Raw genomic sequence first — 19510 nt, 5'->3', positions numbered from 1 at the left:
TAAAAACATATACAATGTAATATTTCTTATTAATATTTATTCTTTTGATACATTCTGTAACATGGGTTGTTTCCTGATGATTAGGAAACATGAGTGGGAAATGAGCAGTAGTGGAAAATGACAAGTGACTCTAAAATTCTTTTAAAGATTTTTTTCGTTGTTATTATTAGAATTTTGATATAGGTGTTAGAATGGACCTAGCAAGAAGAAAATCCTTTTAGATTTTCTCAGAGATTCCCATTCCTAAAACTGCTCCATTGGGTGTTTTACAGTTAAAAGTCTTTTTCCAGTGCTCTTTATAGGCAGAAAACAACTTCTCTCCTCCTCAGCGGGAGGAATGCACAGATTCCTGTGCTGAGGTTGTCTGCACTGATGAGGAATGAGGAGATAAATACTGGGAGGAGGCCTAACACAGCCTCAACACTTCTGGTTCTTGCTCAGAGTTTGCCTGGCCAGGAGCAGGAGGAGTGGGAGGCAGAACATGAAAGTTGCTAACTTATCTACTCTGGCAGCCTGTCATTAGCCTCAGGAAGCAGACAATTCAATCCCAAGAGCTGCAGCTTTCTCAGTGAGCTGACCTGCAATTTTCCATTAAGTGGAACGAAGAGCAGTCGCTTTGTCAGGTACCAGGAAGACAGGCTGCAGCCAAGTGACAGAATACCTGCATTTGTTTTTCTGATCTTAATGCTTTTCATAGGAATAGTAAAATGTCTTTTGTTTCCATAACAACAAGCATCCGGATAAATTCTAACACCTCTGAGTCTGTTTGAACACAATACGACTATCACTATGTTAGAAATTACTGGAAAGTACTTAACAGTTGGAAATATGTTCTGATAAAATCTGCCTTTTAGGGAGGGAGAGTGACGCATGGATTTATGATGAATGAAGCCTTTTGAGTTAGATTTAGATGTTAGGTTTAGTTGCAGTGATCCCTTCAGTTTTCCCCATCCTTTGGCTTGATATGGATCTTGTATTAAAAGACTTTGAATTGAAGGAGGCAAAATAGACATTCTTTAGGAAAGTCATTGGCATTGTAGATACAGAACATTATTTGCTGGTATAATGACTATAATGCAAGATCACAGGACTGCATCAGTGAAACTGCCTTCCCTGATGAAAGACAAGTGCAGAAAATGCACTGACAGGAAAAATGACACTTTGTGCTCATATTTTGCTCATCTTTGTTAGTCTTTATGAATTACTGAAAAAAATATGACGCATGAACTTCATTCCTTAACTCCTTTGGATGTACTTTAAGAAAAAATAATCAATGCTGTATTTCACTTACAGCTTTTTAATTTGAGTGAATGGAATCTGAAGATAAACCCATTCAAGCTGGAAGGAAGGTCAGATTGTCCCATTTTTAACAGTGAACAAAGTTAACTACCAGAATGACTTACTTTAGGTTCTCACTTGATTCATAGTCTTTTTGAATCACAATTTTATATTTTTCTCAAAGGCGTAGTTCAGCGCTATCAGAAACAATTGTCTTAAGACAGGAACTTCTCTACTGTTCTGGGACATGTCCTGTGTGGGAACTCAGAGGATGATAATGCTTCTTTTTGGCTTTCAGTTCTTTCCTCTGAGAATACCAGTATTTCATAGATGAAGAATTTCAACTTAAGCATCTTTGCGAGGAAGAAAAGTGCAAAAACATTATTTTGCACAATGGTAGATATCAGAACTAATGCTCATATATGATCATAACATAAAAGCACTATTTTTGTGGATTTTTCACTGTAATAACTTAGATGACTATTAACTACAAAACTATATTGCAGCACTTGTGTCAGTGATTCCTGCTATGCCATACACTTCCCTCTTTGTTGCCTTCTGTAGTGTACTGTAGAAAAGAAACTTTTTTCCTTTTTTAATTGAGAAGTACATTTGAAACAGGGTAAATATTGAGAAAGAAACTGAAAAGCTCTCTATCTAATTCTCTATTTTTTTTTCAATGTATCAATATTTCTTTGCAATACTGATTCTGCCAACCATCAGTTCATTCTTCACTTGATCCAAGACCTTATCCATCTAGTGTGTATTTTAATGCAGCATCATGCACAGATATTCTGGCCAATTTTATTGGGCATGGCATAAGCACAGGGCAAGAAAATAGCCCTTTCCTGAGGATATTTGTGTCAAAAATAATCAGCTGTGAGTCATGACTGTAGTATCAATAACCTTTTTAATTGTTTGGTTTTAGAAACAGTGACCCCTGAGAGCACTAAAATTAGATTTTGCCTTGTTATTTTTTCAGGATGCACAAACAACATTACCTCTAGCCATACCCCTAAATCTCTCACACTCTTTATGTCTCTCTCTTTTTCCTTAAATATAGCATGAGAATTAGAAACAATTACAAAATAAAACTTATACATTCAAAATACAGTGTTTCTGCAGCAGATGGATTTTGGAAAACTCTGAAAGTAGATAAGACAAAGATCACACCAAGTAAAATTTCCACATGTAATTCATGTCAGTTAAGCCTATGTGCCTAAAACTTTGAACCAGCAAATCCCACTTGAGTCTTATTAATGGTACTGCATAGCTGGTTGGAAAAATTGGCAACAAAGGCAGCAAAGGGATCTACAGACTTAGTAAGACAATACTGCATTGCGTTTCACTGAGTTCACATTTAAATGTTTTCCTTTCAACTCTAATGGCAAAATAATTGTTAGTTAAAACAAATCCTCAGCTCTTAGAGAAGGCTTGGAGATCATAAGCTTTACATTCACCAAAACTGCACCTGATATTTTTTAAGACTTATAAATTGAAAGTCCCTTTCAACAAATCTTACATATTTGACCCAATCAGGCATTATTTAAATAATAATAATATCATCCAGATTTTTAAAAAATATTTTGTAAGCATGGTTTTATTATCAAGGTGAGTACTGCCAAATCTTCTCTGTCCAATTCTACAAATTTCAACATATTTATGATCCAGCCATTCACTTTTCTTACTAGAATTATGGTATACTAAAATAAATATAAATAAATATAATTGATATAATAAATATAAATAAATAAATAATATTGACTGTAATAGATACTTACCATGCAAGAATTATGTTTTACTTTTCCATATAAAAGTTCAGTGGCTTTATCTAATGTGCTGAATGGTGATGTACAGATAATAAAATCTCCCAATGCAAATTAGAGAAAATCATGTACTATATGTAGTAATTAGACTGGGGTAGAATTCATCCAGAAAAGGGATTGCCAAGAAAAGGAGAACAATATAATTTTGTTTCTAAAAGAATCACTAAGGTCAAATCTTAAAACCAGGCAAAAAAAAAAAAAAAAGTCTTGGTTCTTCTGGTATTCTAGAAAATGGCATGTTGCTCATAGGGAGGATTAATATAAGTAGTGCTATAGCTGAAAGTGGGTTTGGGTTTTATTTTTTTAAAGTGGAGGACTTCTCTTTGTTTGTTCAACAAAGTGACACATTTTTTTACAGGGCAGTAGTTAAAGCAGCATTAAAGTGCCATTGACATCATCCAGTTACTGCTCTGACTTGATTATATAACCTCTTTTGTGCAATTTTCATGCTCTGCTCTGTTTGAATGTTTTTACTATGCTGATGGCTGTTTTTCATTTCCTGCTGGGATGACCTTGAATAAAAAAAGAATAAGAATAAAGTAGACATAAGCAATGTAGTCTTGCTGGCATTTGCAATTCTTTTGTTCTGTGTTGAGAAACATAGTAGTTTGGCATTTATGGTATAGGTTATTTCTGCTGGGTTGTAACTAATCTTCAACTATTAGAAAAAAAAAATAATGTTTCTCTTGAAACATTCTTTTGAATTTGCCACTGGTGACATGATCCCCTTATGACAATTCCTACCTTTTCAAAACATCTAAAGGGAGGTAAACAAATGATCAATGCAATAGTCACTCTTTAAATAAAATTATTAATTTAACCTATCAAACCAAATAGATATAACAATTTAATATTTATTTCATTTATTAAATTGTTTCCTCTTTCAGTAAAGGAGAAAGAAAATAACTGGTTTGCACTTTTTTTCTTGATTCAGTGTATATTATGCAGCTGATGGAATTATTATTTTTCTGTTTTGGCTTTTATTATTTTTCTGTTTTGGCTTTTATTATTGGTGCTGTTTAGCTACCCTTAACAGATGAGCAAGTGAATACATGGGCTTTCACACCTAGATCTCTTTCAGACTTTTTATATCTCTGAGTTTCAGAGAGATTATAGTAACAAGGACACCATCGTTTGAAATCATTTTGCATTATTCCTGTTGATTCTTATCAAACCAAAGCCACCACCTCCTTTTAATTTCTCAGATTTAAGTGATAAACATATTAGTATGCAGTTTACAAACCCTTTAGCTTTAAATGATTTTCACTGGAGATTTTCACTCTGGGTGGGGTTTTGGTATAGGGCTTGTACTTTTATGGTCTAAACTTTGCATTTGAGAGCTTCCAGGTTTTAAGATATTTAGGAGAGTAGGATTTTTCTAGATATTTCCATTTTGCTGCTGTGGTGATTCTGTTTCTCTTGAACTGAGGAAATATCTCATATTTCAGGAAAATATCTCAGGAAAATACCTGGCAGGGATTTGAATTTAAAAACTTTCATATCCTAAATCAATGCTAAAATACCATCTAATCTGTGAAATGATGTATGTGATGAGGTACTTACCTTCACTGCTAATGAAGATTCAAGATTTAATTTCATTTCAGTGTTTTGTTGTTGTTTTGTTTGGTTTGGTTTGGTTTCTAATGAAGATAATAGAAGTCATTAATGTGTCATCATCATGTTTCAAACAGCAGCTGTTCTTGCAGAAACCTAGTAGTTCTACGTTTGTTTGGAACTTATGTTTTTGATTGTTTGTTTGTTTCACTTAATCCAATTGCTATGCAGTGTTTCTTAAAGTAAAGTAATATTTTTTCATTTTTGGACAAGAAAAAATTATGAAAAATGCTGGTAGATTCCAAATGATTAAAGGAATCTTCTACAGGTTGGTAGTATAGGTGATGTGGAACAGCAGGTGTACCAAAAAGTATTAAAAAAGGAAGTGTCTCATGTCACAGAATTATTTGAAGCTAGTACAAGCCATGCTTGGTTAGCCACAACACTAAACAATAACAAATAAATGTATTATTCAAAAAATATCCTCTCATCTGCAGGGGAAGCAGGGCTTGTAGTGTAGGTTTACATTCATCTTTACCAAATTCAGGAGAGCTGTAAACAGATGGTGAAATTACATACCATGTCTAAAAGTTTCCACTTAAATATAGAGAAGTACTGTCAAGCACTCTGTAACAGTAGAACAAAAAGTGACCAAAGTAAACTCAGTTTTATCACTTCCATTAGTCTAATATTCTGAAGACATCATTGATTGAGAGGTATATTGGTGATTCCAGTTATTAAAATTGGAATCTATATTTATTTATGTTATGTTTTGTAAGTCTTACTGTTATATCTAGCAATGAGCCTTCAGTTTAATTTTTGCTTTGGTTTCCATCTTGCACCCTTGAAGATGCACTACCAAAGTTCTGAATGTTTTCTGTCTTTGCTGTTATGAAATATTTTATTTAATGATAATGTTCTAAGGCTTTTGTATTGAGGTTTAAGTGCAATGTAATTAATTCATAGAACACTGTATAGAAAAGTTGTGTATAACCTATAACAATGGAAAGAATGCCTGTAGTTGTGATACAAGATTTGAAATCTTTCTAATCTCACCATTTCTCTCAGATGTGAATGTGAGATGTAGAGTTCTTTGCTAATGCCCTGATGGTGGATTGCATACATACACTATGCCACAAGATATGTTTTAAAGTAAATCATCACATGATACATTGTTTATATATCCATAAGTTGGATAAAAATTGGCCAAATATGTTTGTATATATATTGAGAGAGAGATCTATGAATGAAACAATAGTTTAACAGGTTATTTTTTACTTTTCCTTTCTTATTAAAGATCTTAATATGGTTTTGCATCATGATCACTTTATTTCTGACATGAATTAAAACTGAAAAACATAAAAAGTCTTTTCCAATATACTCTGTATAAAGCTGTTAAGGGATTTTAAGGAAATCCCTTGTGGAAAGTGAAGTGCCAGGGTAGCTAGTCTGTAGGCTGAGATGAGAAGGTCATGGCAGGGGTGGAGCAGGAGGAGAAGTCCTGGTGCTCTCCTCTGCACTTAATGAGGAATTAGCCTGTTTGCCCCATTTGGGGACACGGCTTTTGTATGAGCTGCTGCTTAGTGAGTGCTTATTACCTGGCAGCAAATAGCTTACCACCAGCAACTGGAGGGGGGGGACTTGTTTTGACATTGGATATACGCAACTGGATGCCCGGGCTACCACATTTTGAGGTGTATGATGGGAGTATGTGACATGTTGACAGCCTAGCCAGTTTTATTTAGAACAGTTCTTTTTGTTGTTGTTGTTGTTTTAGTTTGAGGATAAAACAGCACCTTTAAAAGTCAAATATATACCAAAAAGAATCTGTAGTAGGATTATTGAAGTACACCAAGTCTCTTCTTTTATAAAACTAATGAAATGTAGAGCCTTAACTCTCTTCTTAGGACGTTGTTTTGCAATAATTAGAAAAGGATAAACAAAAACAGTGTAGATTTTGTGTTTAAAAAAAAATAAATAAAAAGTTATTTAAAAATAAAATTTGTTCTGAATAAAAGCACTTCTTTTGTAGGGAGGGATTCCTGTATTTCAGAGTATAATAACAAACTTTTTAAATTGGCTTTTCTTGTAAGTTGCTTGATTTTTAAGTTCAGTATATTCCAAAGCTGTATAGTTCACTGTATATTCGATTGTGTGATTTTCATGCTCCAAATAGTCATTAATGCATTTCAGTATATATTGATGTATTCTATAAAATACTTTTTATAAACTTGCAATGCATTTACATGCCTGAATGTTGTCTTGCTCATTAGAATGTGTTAACAGAGAGCTCAGTTTTCATTACTGTGTACTGCCAGGGCAAACTTAAGTTTATTGTGGAGTGCTAAGAGCTGCCATGGGAAAACTAGTTTATGTATGACAGTAGGAGCTGCATAATATTCTTTATATATTTAGAAGTTTTCATCTTGTTTAATTATATAAAAATACTGTTAAAAGTTATTTTTGATCGCTAATTTGGAAATATTATTAGTCTACTGTTGTTAAAAATAGTTTCCTTCAAATAAGGAATTTATTAGAGTTTATTTTCATCCAGACAAAACGTATCTGCAGCCCAACTCATTTGCTTACTAATACAAGCTCTTTGTCACACAAAAAAGAAAAATACTTGGTGTTAAAATTTAACATATCACAAAGAAAGTGCAAACCTGAGGCATCATTTCAGATAGTTCAGCAAATTTTGAAGTTAGATATACAGCATTCACCATTTTGTGTCATATGAAACCAACTTTTTATTTAGAGCTATTATTTCATTTTGCATTTGTTTACATGCTATACAACTAGATCTTAGAGATCTGCATTAAAACACGGGCAAAGGAAGCCTGCTAAGCAGCTGCTTGTTGCTCTCCCTTTGCTGCGTGCTGCTTGGCATCTGCAAGCTGTGGGACCCAGACTGCTTGCAGGCACTGGAGCGCGCCTCTAAGGGTGTCCAAGTGCTAAATTGTCAGTGTGCTCCCTGGCACGTTCTTGGCCCCCGCAACCTCACGCTTGCCCGATCATTTCCTGCTCGTGCTCCATGACTTAGCACGGAGCAGATGACACAGGGCCAGGAAAGTAATCCTGGGAGTTGTTGGTTTACGATGCATAGTTGACACTGTTTGTAAATGAGAGCAAAGAAATAACAATATTAGGAAAGCATTTAGGGAGGTCAGGCAGAATTGCTCTGAAGGAAGATGCTTAGGTACTGGAACAGAAGCCCAGATAATTCAATATAAGAAAGTTGCAGTAGCCTCCTTTTCCCTAAAAGTATTTCTGTGTTGTCTAGGTATGATTTAAAAGAATAAATATTTTCACTGTAAATATGTAATAAAGGCAATAACTTGAATTAGGAGGCAGGTATACTAAATTTGTTCATATCCTCTATGTACAAGAAATGAATATATAACAGTTTTAGATATTTATTCAAAAAATATTATAGTATTCTAAAATCCCATGCTGTCACCATAAGTGCATTATTTTTATTGACAGTTTCATTTATTGTTTTCCTTTCAGTAATAATTGGTAACTGATGAGGAAGGGAAAAAAAAAAAAGATAGTCAAAAACTGAGGTGGACTGCCTCAGGCTTCCACTATCCATTGCTATCTGGCAGGTAGCAGGATTTGGATGTCAGGAATGCTGAGCATACAGAAGGGATTCAGTTGGTTTGTAAAGACAAAATGAGGAAAACCCATAAAGGTGAAAGAGAAGCAAATGGACAGGGAACAAGCTTTGGGGAGTAACAGGAAAGTAGGCAACATGGTTGGGCAGAAAAAAAGGGGCAAAGAACCTCATCCTGCAGATTAACCACATGATTTCAGCAACACAAAATATACTTGTTCTGGAGATCTGTATCATAATGGTCTTGCTTAGGCTACCAAATTGTTATTCAGGTGTCTAACACAGCCTTTATTTCTGCCATCCGAGGGATCAGGTCCCTTGCTTTTTGCTCCTGTCGCCTGAAAAGCAGTTTTCAGAGCTGATCTTGAACATGACCTATGGGAGGATGATACTTCAGGCCTGAGAAACAATGCTCCTGTTTTGTGTTGTACATGCTTTTTTTTCCACTCTGGTACAGCATTGCTGGTTGAGGCTGGTTGTTGTTGTTTATGCAAGCCTTTATTGACTTGAAAATCTAGTGGCTCTCTGGTAGTTCCCTGTCTCACTGCTGTTCAGTTAATTATTTCCACTTCTCAGGGATTTATAACTTCAGGCTTGTTTCTCATCTCAAACATCCTCCAAAATATTTTTAGTCACTCCAAACTTGTCAGCATCTGTATGAACCTTACTTTTAACCTTACTTTTTCCTTCTACCATCATTGTCTTGAAATATTTAATACCTTATGTCAGACTTCTGCCTAGTCCTACTTGATACGGCTTTTCTGTTCAGTAACTAATCTTATTCTCTATCTTATTTCCTGCCAATTTTGTTTTACACTTGTTTTATAGAAATTTCCTCCAAGCCATATTTATCTGGTTTGTTTATATAAATGGCCTGTATCAAAACCCCAAACTAACGTGCATAATGTATACTCTTATTTCCTTGTTCATGGTTTATTATCCTGTTAGATATGGAAATTAAGACAGTTTGAAAAAAACAGTTCTTGAGAAATCTACAGTGGTCATGAATTTGCTTTTTTTGTTCTCTGTGTACAAGAAATAGCTCATGAAGCATAATTATAACAATTTAGAGAACAAAAAAGGGGAGTATTCTTTATATTTTTTATCTGAAGCAATTGGTAATGTTCTAAAAATAACAGTGCAATAAGCATGATGGTTGTGATCTTTCAGATTTTACATACTTCAATTTGCTTCCCTTCTGTTTGCTTGCCAGAGATGACATGGTCCTTCTTTATGCACATCCATCATCAGGTGCTAGGGAAGATGGCAGACCAGATCAGGTCCTCTTCTTTCCTTGCAGTCCCTCTCTCACTTTTGTGACCTTCCAGGAAGCCAATCCAATTTGCTAATCAGGCAGAAAATTATTTCCTGGTTTTCTTTTTCTTTTTCTTTTGCATGGGTCTGTTGATCATCAAAATGAGTTGATTGAATCTGTTTCTGAGCTCCATGTCACTGCTTTCTCTTCAGCATCTCACTTGAAAAATTGGAGTTTGCTTCTTGGAGAAACTCTCATTAAGCTATAAGCTAAATTCTCATAGCTGGAAGCTGAAGGTGTTGAAGACATATTAAAAGTTAGGAGAAAGTATAATTAAATAAGAAAACAAATTCAAGCAACTGGATTTACAGGTTTGCAGGCCAACAGAAGGCACCTATGCCTCCTTATCCAGAACAGAAGAGTAGAGTAGCTTAGAAGTCTTGAAAGCTGTTTTTTTTCTTTTTCTTTTTCTTTTTCTTTTTCTTTTTCTTTTTCTTTTTCTTTTTCTTTTTCTTTTTCTTTTTCTTTTTCTTTTTCTTTTCCTTTTCCTTTTCCTTTTCCTTTTTCTGATCTTTTTTTTTTTTTTCTTTCTAGAGTTTTACTCTGTTATTTACAAGCAGCTTTCAGAATATGAAGACAATTCCACTGAGTGAAATAAAAGCCAACATCCCATTACAAGATGCTTCATTGTGGAAGAGAATATCCTTCATGAATAGCCTAGATGCAGCCTTAAGCATTGACTGCTGAGGCTGTATTTGGTGAATCCTCTGCTAAACACTGTCAAACTAGAATTGTTTTGCTTCTGCCTTTATCCATATTTAAGGTTTATGGATGGAGACTGGTCACAGTGGTCCCCAAAGCCTTGTGCTTAGTTCAGTTTTTCTTATGAAAAAATACATCATTTTTGTTTGTTTGCTTTACTCTAAATAACATGATTTTTTTTTCTTTATTCTACAGAGATCTAAGATTTAATAGGATTAAAGAAATCCAGCCTGGAGAATTTAGACGGCTTAAAAACTTGAACACACTGTAAGTTATTTTTCAACCCTAAGGCCCTTTTCCCTTTTGATTTAATATGGTTAACTTGATACTGTGCCAAATTTACTCACATTTCACAGGTAAGTAGTCTAACAAATTTCAGCTGTAGTATTTACACAGGTGAGGGAAATAACGTTTAAGTCCAAAGTATTTGAAAGCAACACCAGGCATATGTCTGTTAAAATAAAAAAGGAAAGTATTTGCATCCTAATATTTTATTAACATTAAAACATTCTTTAATTGCAAATACAAAAAAAAAAAAAAAAAACCACCACACAACTTTACTATATCATTGTTTCTAAATTGTGATAAATATTTTAGTTGTAATATCACATATGATGTAATATGTAGTCACAACAAAGCTGTTCAAAGGTTCAGGTGTTCAAATGTGTTGCAGTTAAAAAATATTTGATAAGCTCTGTTTCTAATGTTTTGAACTTTCTTATTCTAATACCAGCCAGGATGGCAGAATTTGGAAAGTTTTATTCCTACTGAGCTTCCTTTTGAGATCTCGGTTACTGTGTATGTATGTAAAGAGAAGACCATGTTTTGTAAAAGACATTTTTTACACATCCATAACACTATATGGGCATTATAGTTTTTTTTTTTTTTACTTAGTATTTCCTTTGTATTTCCTTCAAACATCACTTTTGAAATGGCTGCAAGCATGTTTCTGATAGGTGATTGCACATTTGTGAATGCAGACAGTTGTGTTCGTGTGTGATGTGAAGACCTTAGTACATAGAAGAATAGTAAGAAATATTCAGGGAAAGTCACTTAAATGCACCTGCTAATGACAATTCTTTGATAATGTCAATTTTATCAAATTCAGCCCTCTGTGTAATTGTGGCACCAGGATTTTATTTTCCTTCATCTAAGGAATGTTATTTCAGTTTTTAGATTTTTTTTCTTTATTTTGTCTAGACTTTTCTCTTGCAAGGCAGTGACTGAGGATTTGTAAACACTTAGTAGTTTTTCTTCTAGCAGTTACTGTTAGCAAAAAAGTCTTTTGTTTTGTTATTTCTTTTATGTTTTCATGCTACATTTACACCATTACACATTTTTTCATACTGTTCTTGTATGCTAAAATATTTTTTTCTTTATTTCTTTTCATAGGCTTCTAAACAACAATCAAATTAAAAGAATACCTAGTGGGGCATTTGGAGACCTTGAAAATCTGAAATATCTGTAAGTTAAATGAATATCACTTTTTTGTATCAATACATAACTGAACTTCTTTATTGGGAAGCGTTTTAATCTGATATTGAGTTTTAATCTGATTTACTATCTAAGGTGATAAACTGCTTTGAAAATTAGTGAAATTAATTTATGGGGCAGGGACAACTGTGAACCCATTTCTGTAAGTAAGTGATTTGAAATTTTCTAGACTTCAACATCTGTTTGTATGCAGTAGATTTTGAAAGACTTACTAGTTGCTATTAACTATATGTAACTTAGAAATAAGAGAAAAGTCAAACAAAATGAAAAACTACCTATATGATTGACCACAAGGTTTATGTCTTCAGGCAACCTGTTTATTTTGAGAATAAAATATTAAATAAATAAATGATTTTAACAGACTTATCAAGTGTATTAATTATCCAGATAAGCAAAGAGCACCCCAAATTTCCTGGTCTCATTTTTATATGTGTTGTCTTGCAGTAATAAAGCTGTGTACTCTCCATAGAAATGGAGGAAAGAGGATATTGAACAGAGCATCCCTAATAAATTACTAAAGTTCATGATGATCCGTTATTTTTACAAGACACGTTTGTGTGGTGAATCTGGTGCTTTGTAAGTTGAGATACAAATTATCTAGTAGTGGAGTACTTAAAGTCTCCTAATTCAGGATGTCTAGGTTTCTTTCCATAGCCAGCAGCTATGCAGAAGTAGCTGTTCTAATTATTAGAATAATCTGTTCAAACTAGTTCATTATTTTCACATGCTTGTTTTTGCAAAGCTGTAGTAAATCTGAGATAAAACTGAACTATGCTCTCCATTCAGTTTAATAAAAGACTGAAAAGAGTTAACTATATTATAATATGCTTGATTTCATATACTTATAATACTGTGTATTAAATGATACCTACATTGCTAAGAGGAAGATTTCTTCTCTTCCTCTTCACTGTAAGATTTGAAAACAAAGTTAAATGTGGTAGTTCACTGAATTACAGTGAGCTCTTCTTTAAATCATTGCCCATTTTTAAAAAATAGACTTTAAGAGTATGTTTTTGCCTATTTTGTTGGCTGTGATATAAATGGACTGTACAGCTGTAGCATTATAAAAGTGCTGGTACTGAACAGATATCAGCACAGAAGGCTCAAATGTATGAAATGAATACAGTTTAGCTGTGAAAAGTTCAGTTGAGTAAGCACATGCTAAGTGTATTCTATGGAACAAAGGAAACAAAACAGACTTTTTCCCAATACAATCAACTGAAGTAGAAATTAGGGGGAGAGACTATATTATTTCCACAAAGTTATAATATTGTTTGGAATCTAATATTATGTAGCCAAATCATCCAGAATAATTGTGGGTTTGGGTAGCATGATCCTATGAATATTTGTATAAGAACACAACTTGTATTCTTCTATTTCATAAAATGATATTATTAGCCCATGGTGTTACATGTGTCTTTATGAGAACTGAAGTACTGGGTGGCAGATGGTTTTGAAAATTTGGGCTTCACAGGCTCTAAAAAGTCTGTCATTTCTCAATGGTTTTGATTTAGTGAAATATATTTATTAACACTTACATACATTTATATAAGTATGTATAAAATAGTTGCAAATATATACTGCTATATAAAATATGCAAGTATAAAACATAATACAGCATATATAATAAAAATTTAGTAAGCCAATCTATAAGAGACATCAGGGCCCATTCCTGTGTGTTTACTGCAGATCAGTTTTAGCTTTCAGACAAAACTTTTCCAAGGAAATCTCAAATAAGCCTCAGAATTGTCAACTGCTTTTTTGTACTATTCATTTCTAAAACTGAGCTTATAGCTTTATGAGGTGTGCCTATTTTCAGAATTATCTGTCTGAAGAAAAAATTGTAAAAGTTGGTCTTTAAATTATAAAAACAAAACTATTTACATACGATTTTGGATGCTTATTTTTTTAGGATTATTTGCTTTCTTTTTCTTGATGTACTTGAATTTTTTACAGTTATATAAACATGTTCTGAAGTTCTATAAGCCTAAGTTTTTCATGATCTTGCTGTGCTGTTTGTGGTAATAATTTGTCTGAATCCATATACACGAAGTTGGAAAGTAATATATGTCATTATCCTTGTTTTGCTATGAAACCAAGAGGTTTGTTTCTGCCTTTCTGCCATTCTTATTTCATTTACCTTAGTATTGGCAATCTGGTTCCTTAGAAAGAATGAAAAAAGCATTATTAGCTTGGACCTCATCCATAATATAGTTTTTTTCTGCACTTTAGTAATTCTGTATAATGTTTTCATTCCCCCTTCTGCAAAGGACAATGTAAACACTACTGTATAAAATAAACTTCTATAAAGTTGTATTAATATGAGCAAAACAATTGGTAATGTTTGTAATTTGTTGCTGCTACATATACAAGCATGTTGTTCCATGATGTATACGGTACACTGAATATATTTAATTGACTTCCTCTGACTTGTTCAGTTTACTGAACAACTTTATGCTTATTCAGTTAACTGAGTTAGTTATTATTGGAAGAGGAGAAAGAAAAATTACCCAGCCTTTTAACATAGCTATAGGCAGGTTTATGGAAACTGTGTAAGATCCTTCATGATCCTGAAAGTCAACAGCTTATTCTCCAAGACAGGGGACAATTGGGAATTGAAGGAATATGCTTTTGACGTATGAGATGTTAGAAGATCTGCAATCAGTAGTGGTAAGAGTGAGGTTAAGACAAAAAAAGGAAATGATTTGGGGAGGAGATATGGAAAAATGTAAAATATAGGTTAGCAATTACAAAGAACTTTTCAGGTAAAGAGAATGTATTTTACTGAGCAGTAAACTAGAAGCTAGTGTGAAGGAAGTGATAGAAATCATAGAATCATAGAATGGTTTGAGTTGGAAAGGACCTTAAAGATCACTTGGTTCCAACCCTCTGCTATGGGCATAGACACCTTGAACACTAGACCAGGCTGCTCAAAGCCCTATCCAACCTGGCCTTGAACACTTCCAGGGATGGGGCATCCACAGCTCCTCTGGGCAACCTGTTCCAGTGTCTCACCACCCTCACAGTAAAGGATTTCTTCCTAATTATCTAATCTAAAACTACCCTCTTTTAGTTTAGAACCATCACCCCTTGTCCTATCACTACAATCCCTGAAAAAGAGCCCCTCCCCAGCTTTCCTGTAGGCCTCACTTAAGTACTGGAAGGCCACTATAAGGCCTCCCCCAAGCCTTCCCTTCCCCTGAAAAACCCCAACTCCCTCAGCCCTTCTTCATAGGAGAGGTTCTCCAGCTGTCTAATCGTCTTTGTGGCCCTTCTCCAGACTCCTAATACTTCCTTGTCCTTCTTATGCTGGAGGTCCCAGAGCTGGGTGCAGGACTCCAAGAGCAGAGTGTGTGTGGGGGAATCACCTCTCTCACCCTGCTGGCCACAGTTCTTTTGATGTAGCCCAGGATACACTTGGATTTCTGGGCTGCAAGCACACGCTGCTGGCTCATGTTGAGCTTCTCATCAGTCAACATCCCCAGGTCCTTCTCATCCGGGCTGTTCTCAGTCCATTCTCAAGTTGTATTTGTGCTTGGGATTTCCCCAGTCCAGATGCAGGACCTTGCACTTGGCCTTGTTGAACCTCATGAAGTTTGCACAGGCCCACCTCTCAAGCCTGTCCAGGTCCCTCTGGATGTCATCCCTTCCCTCCAGCACGTTGACAGTTTGGTGTCATCAGTAAACTTGCTGAGGGTGCACTCAATTTCACTGTCAATGTCACTGACAAATATGTTAAACAGCATCTGTTCCAGTACTAACCCCCGAGGAACACCACTCCTCACTGATCTCCACCTGGACACTAAGCTGTTGACCACAACTCTTTGACTTGACCATCCAGCCAATTTCTTACCCACATAGTGGTCCATCTGTCAAGTCCATGTCTCTCCAATTTAGAGATAAGGATATCATGGGGGACAGTTTCAAAAATAAAAATGGAGAATAAAAACTATTTTGGCAACAATGTTGAGGCATGTTCATTTAATAAAAAATGAAAAGGTCAGAAATCAGACATGACAAAGTTGCACTATGCAAATAGTAAATGGGAGTTGAGACTGCATGGAACATATCAGTTTTGGAAATACCAAGAGGGAACATGCAGTGAGATTTGTTTTGCGTTTGGTGAATGAAGCAATAGTGCAAAATAGAAGATCCATTGTAGGATTGCCAAACTGCAGATTCGCTTACCTCACCCTTCCCAAAATCACACTACGTCACATGTGCTTCTGTGCCTTCTGCCATTTTTGCTGTCACGGTCGTGTACTTTTTCTCTTCAACACCTCCTGTTATTTGTGATCTCATTTCTCTGCATTTCATGCTGACATGACTTTTTAGATAGTCCATAAAAAATATTTTTTTCTCATAAATCTAACAGATTTAAACAAACAAACAAAAGCACTATTTTTTTTTCTAATTTTTTGATAACTGATTACCTATTTGTTTGTTCATTTCCCAAGTCTATGACCAGTAATTAGCCACTATCAGCCTTGTTTGAATTTCTGTAAAGAGCTATTTTTTTGTGAACCCTTCTGAAAATACTAGTAATTGCCAGAAAATAATTTAATATCCATATAGAAGATATTCCCTTGTCATCTTAATTCACTGTTTGTTCATCCTCTAAAGAACTCCAATGATTTAGTTGTATTAGTCAATCTTTTAGGTAAATCAAATAATAAATGACTTTGTGCCTAATATTACTTTAGATCACTTTTCTGCTAGTGTGATAAAAAAATAATAATAATACATTTTATTTTATTTTATTTTTGAATTAAAATTAGTGCAATGTTTGCAAAGTTTCCTGCTTAGACAAAGCAGCATTTTAGAAAGACAAATATTTTTTGAGTTGCATTTTGTTTTCTGCCACCTCTCTCCTCATTTCCTCATTAGGTTAGTCTATTTTTTGTCTTTCTGTTAATACTTTCAGGGAAACATATACACAACTAAATCAAAGTGTGGTTATTGTATGTCACAGGACATAGATACTTTTTTGTAGCCTTGGTGTTGCTGAGGTTTCTCTGTGGTTGGGGAACATGCTGGACTGAGGTCAGTTGACCGTCCTGAATTTGAGGGTTTTCTGATCAACATGGAAAAAAAAAGTAGTTTAAAGCTGAATCCTGAATAAAGTCCCACCACTAGGGCTTGGTAAGAGCTCCAAATGTGGACAAAAAAGTTCCCGACACTGTGGTGCTAAATGTCTGAAAAACTGCAAAGCCATTTTCTCAGTCTTTCACTAACTGCCCCTTATTCTTCACTCTGCCTTACTTGGTCTCCAGAAAAATAAATAAAAATTGCAGCAGTGATTCTAATAAAAGTTTTTTTTGTTTTGTTTTGTTTTGTTTTGTTTTGTTTTTGGGGGGGGGGAGGGATTCAGTTTCATTCTATTTCTTGAATAAAATTTGTCAAATTCAAATGCAAAATGCAAATGTCAAGATGCCTTAAGATGTCAAGGCATCTAAAATAAGTCTTGTTCCTGTTTCTGATCAGAAGTTTAGGACTCAGAGGAATAAGGAATTTCCAAACTGCTAGACAGAGTGTATTATGAACGGTAAATAGCACTTCGGCTGTTCAGTCATTGAAATTTTCTAATCGGTGAGAAGAAATTGTGTATTTAACATACTCACTGGAGAAAAAGGTAGGAATTTAATATTGAATAGACAGGAAAATTAAACAGATACAAAATCATAATGACTATGCAATATTACTGACACTCAGATGAGTTGGTAAATCTCACACTAGTCTAAACGCACATTTGAATGAAAGGTTATGAAAGATTTTTGGTTTAGTTTCTCTGCGTTTTTTTTTTTTTTTTTCCCAAATAGAAGAAAAACTAATCCCACATCCAAAATAAGCCTGATACACTTATTCTCTTTCTTTTCAAATTATTTTTTATTTTTTATAGGCATTTCAGTTGATGGTATTATTTTTTCTGGTTTAATTTGTTCTGAATTTTGGACATTTTTAAAACCTCACAATTTTTTGCTTGATAGTTATTCTGTCATTGGAGGAGCTGTACTTTTTTTGTTAAGGTGCATGTCTATGGTAATGGAGAACTCTTGAATTCTTGAGGACTATTGATTTATTATTGTGTTCAGACCTTGTCAAGTGGAAAACTTAAGACTCAAGGGAAAGACACTATATCATCCCCCAAAGTTGTCTTGAGGTACCATCAGATGCCTACAACTTTATTTCTTGTTAAGGACTATTGTAAAGTTTTGGCCTTCAAGTCGGTGTAAAAGCTGTCACCAGCTCCAGCAGGGCAAGTATTTTATCTGTTGCTTTAATCATAGAATGGCTTGAGTTGGAAGGGACCTTAAAGATCATCTAGTTCCAAAGAAGTTTTCGGTGTTTCTAGTAAGTAACCAAAAGCCAAACAATAGAAAAGCCAAACACACTACTAATAAAGCTAATAAAGCCATTTGTGGTACCAAGTCTCGTCATCCCTTTTTCATAGACATCCATGCCTGATTAACTCAATTTCAAACCATTTGTTTGAATTGTGAGGAAGTTCTTACTGAGAACCTGTTCTTAACCTAACACAAAAAGAGAGTGGCAGAAACTCCCCATGCAGAAACTGAAGTTATCAGCTAAACTGTGTGATTTTTCTCAAACATATTCGCTAAACCATCTGTCCTTAATGTTAAAAGCTTAATGAACTTCAGCACATACACTGATCCATCCAGAACCAGTGGACTTTTTCTGTGGAAAAATTATGGATATCACTTGTGAACATACTGGTACTCTGCATATGTTTATTCTGTTTATATTATCAATGGCAACCTAAAGTCCATCTTTTATAAATGATAAAACAAATATGCAATCCTGTTTTATTGATGCAATAGCAATCTTCTGAATTGTACTTTTTTCTTTTGTAATTATTCAAAAGGTGACACAGATGGAGTTATCGAAATTCTCACTGTTCTCTAAATTGAGTCAAAAGACAAATTCCATCATAACATGAATATTTGTACCAGTACTCATATGAAATGTTTTAAAGAAAACAAGAGGCCAGTGGCAACCCTGGTGTGTTTTGGAAAAGGCAGCCTGATGCAATTCTGCCCCATTAAATTTAATTTATTTTGACTTTTGGCAAGCCTACCAAGAAACTGAGGGGCAAAGAAGCAGTAAGTAATAACAGTGAGAACTGGGAAGCCAAAGACCATGTGGGTGACAGCCTACAAGGCCCCAGACTTTTGTTTTTCCTGGCAAACATTTGGGATGAATTCTCAAGGACAAAGTATTTTTATGTGTATGTGTTTAGTTTTTGTTTTGTATTTTTTTTCCTAATATGTAGTGGAAAAACTGTCTTCATGTGTCAACTTAATTCTTCTTTTCCACCTTCATGTAGCTCTTGTTTGTGTACTAATATTACTGATTGTTTCTTGTTTCAGCTATTTGTACAAGAATGAAATCCAGTCAATTGACAGGCAAGCATTTAAAGGACTTGCCTCTCTAGAACAACTGTAAGTGCCTTTTCTATTCTGTGCTGTCATCTCCATGGTTCCCCTGCAGAGGAAAAGTGCACGTTCTGATCCATACATCCTGCCTGCATGCTTTGCATGTCTGCCTTCAATGGGTTGTTAGTCAGAGAGCCCCGTAATCACCTGCATGTGGACATGTGGAAAAACAAAATTGATCTCTGTGTCAAATTCCTCATTTCTGTGTTTGTCTTTTTTTTTTTTTTTGGGGGATTTGCATTCCCTGTGTCCCTATACATTATGAAATAGC

The 19510-nt window shown here is 34.6% G+C and overlaps 1 protein-coding gene across 2 annotated transcripts in view; it reads left to right on the top strand.

Annotated features, from left to right (window-relative positions):
- PXDN (peroxidasin) overlaps positions 1–19510 on the top strand; it is an 82390-nt gene that overhangs the window by 14257 nt on the left and 48623 nt on the right. Inside the window, exons 2-4 of one of the 2 annotated variants that reach the window (XM_084516016.1) lie at positions 10487–10558; positions 11684–11755; positions 19174–19245. In XM_084516016.1, the coding sequence (XP_084372142.1) occupies positions 10487–10558; positions 11684–11755; positions 19174–19245 (216 nt within the window). The remainder of the gene's footprint in view (positions 1–10486; positions 10559–11683; positions 11756–19173; positions 19246–19510) is intronic. The other variant, XM_084516017.1, reaches the window with a different exon arrangement.

Source organism: Aythya ferina, assembly GCF_964211825.1.
Source record: "Aythya ferina genome assembly, chromosome: 3".
NCBI classification, from domain to species: Eukaryota; Metazoa; Chordata; class Aves; order Anseriformes; family Anatidae; genus Aythya; species Aythya ferina.
Note: the sequence above shows the minus strand (reverse complement) of the source record. Positions and strands in the feature narration are given on the sequence as shown.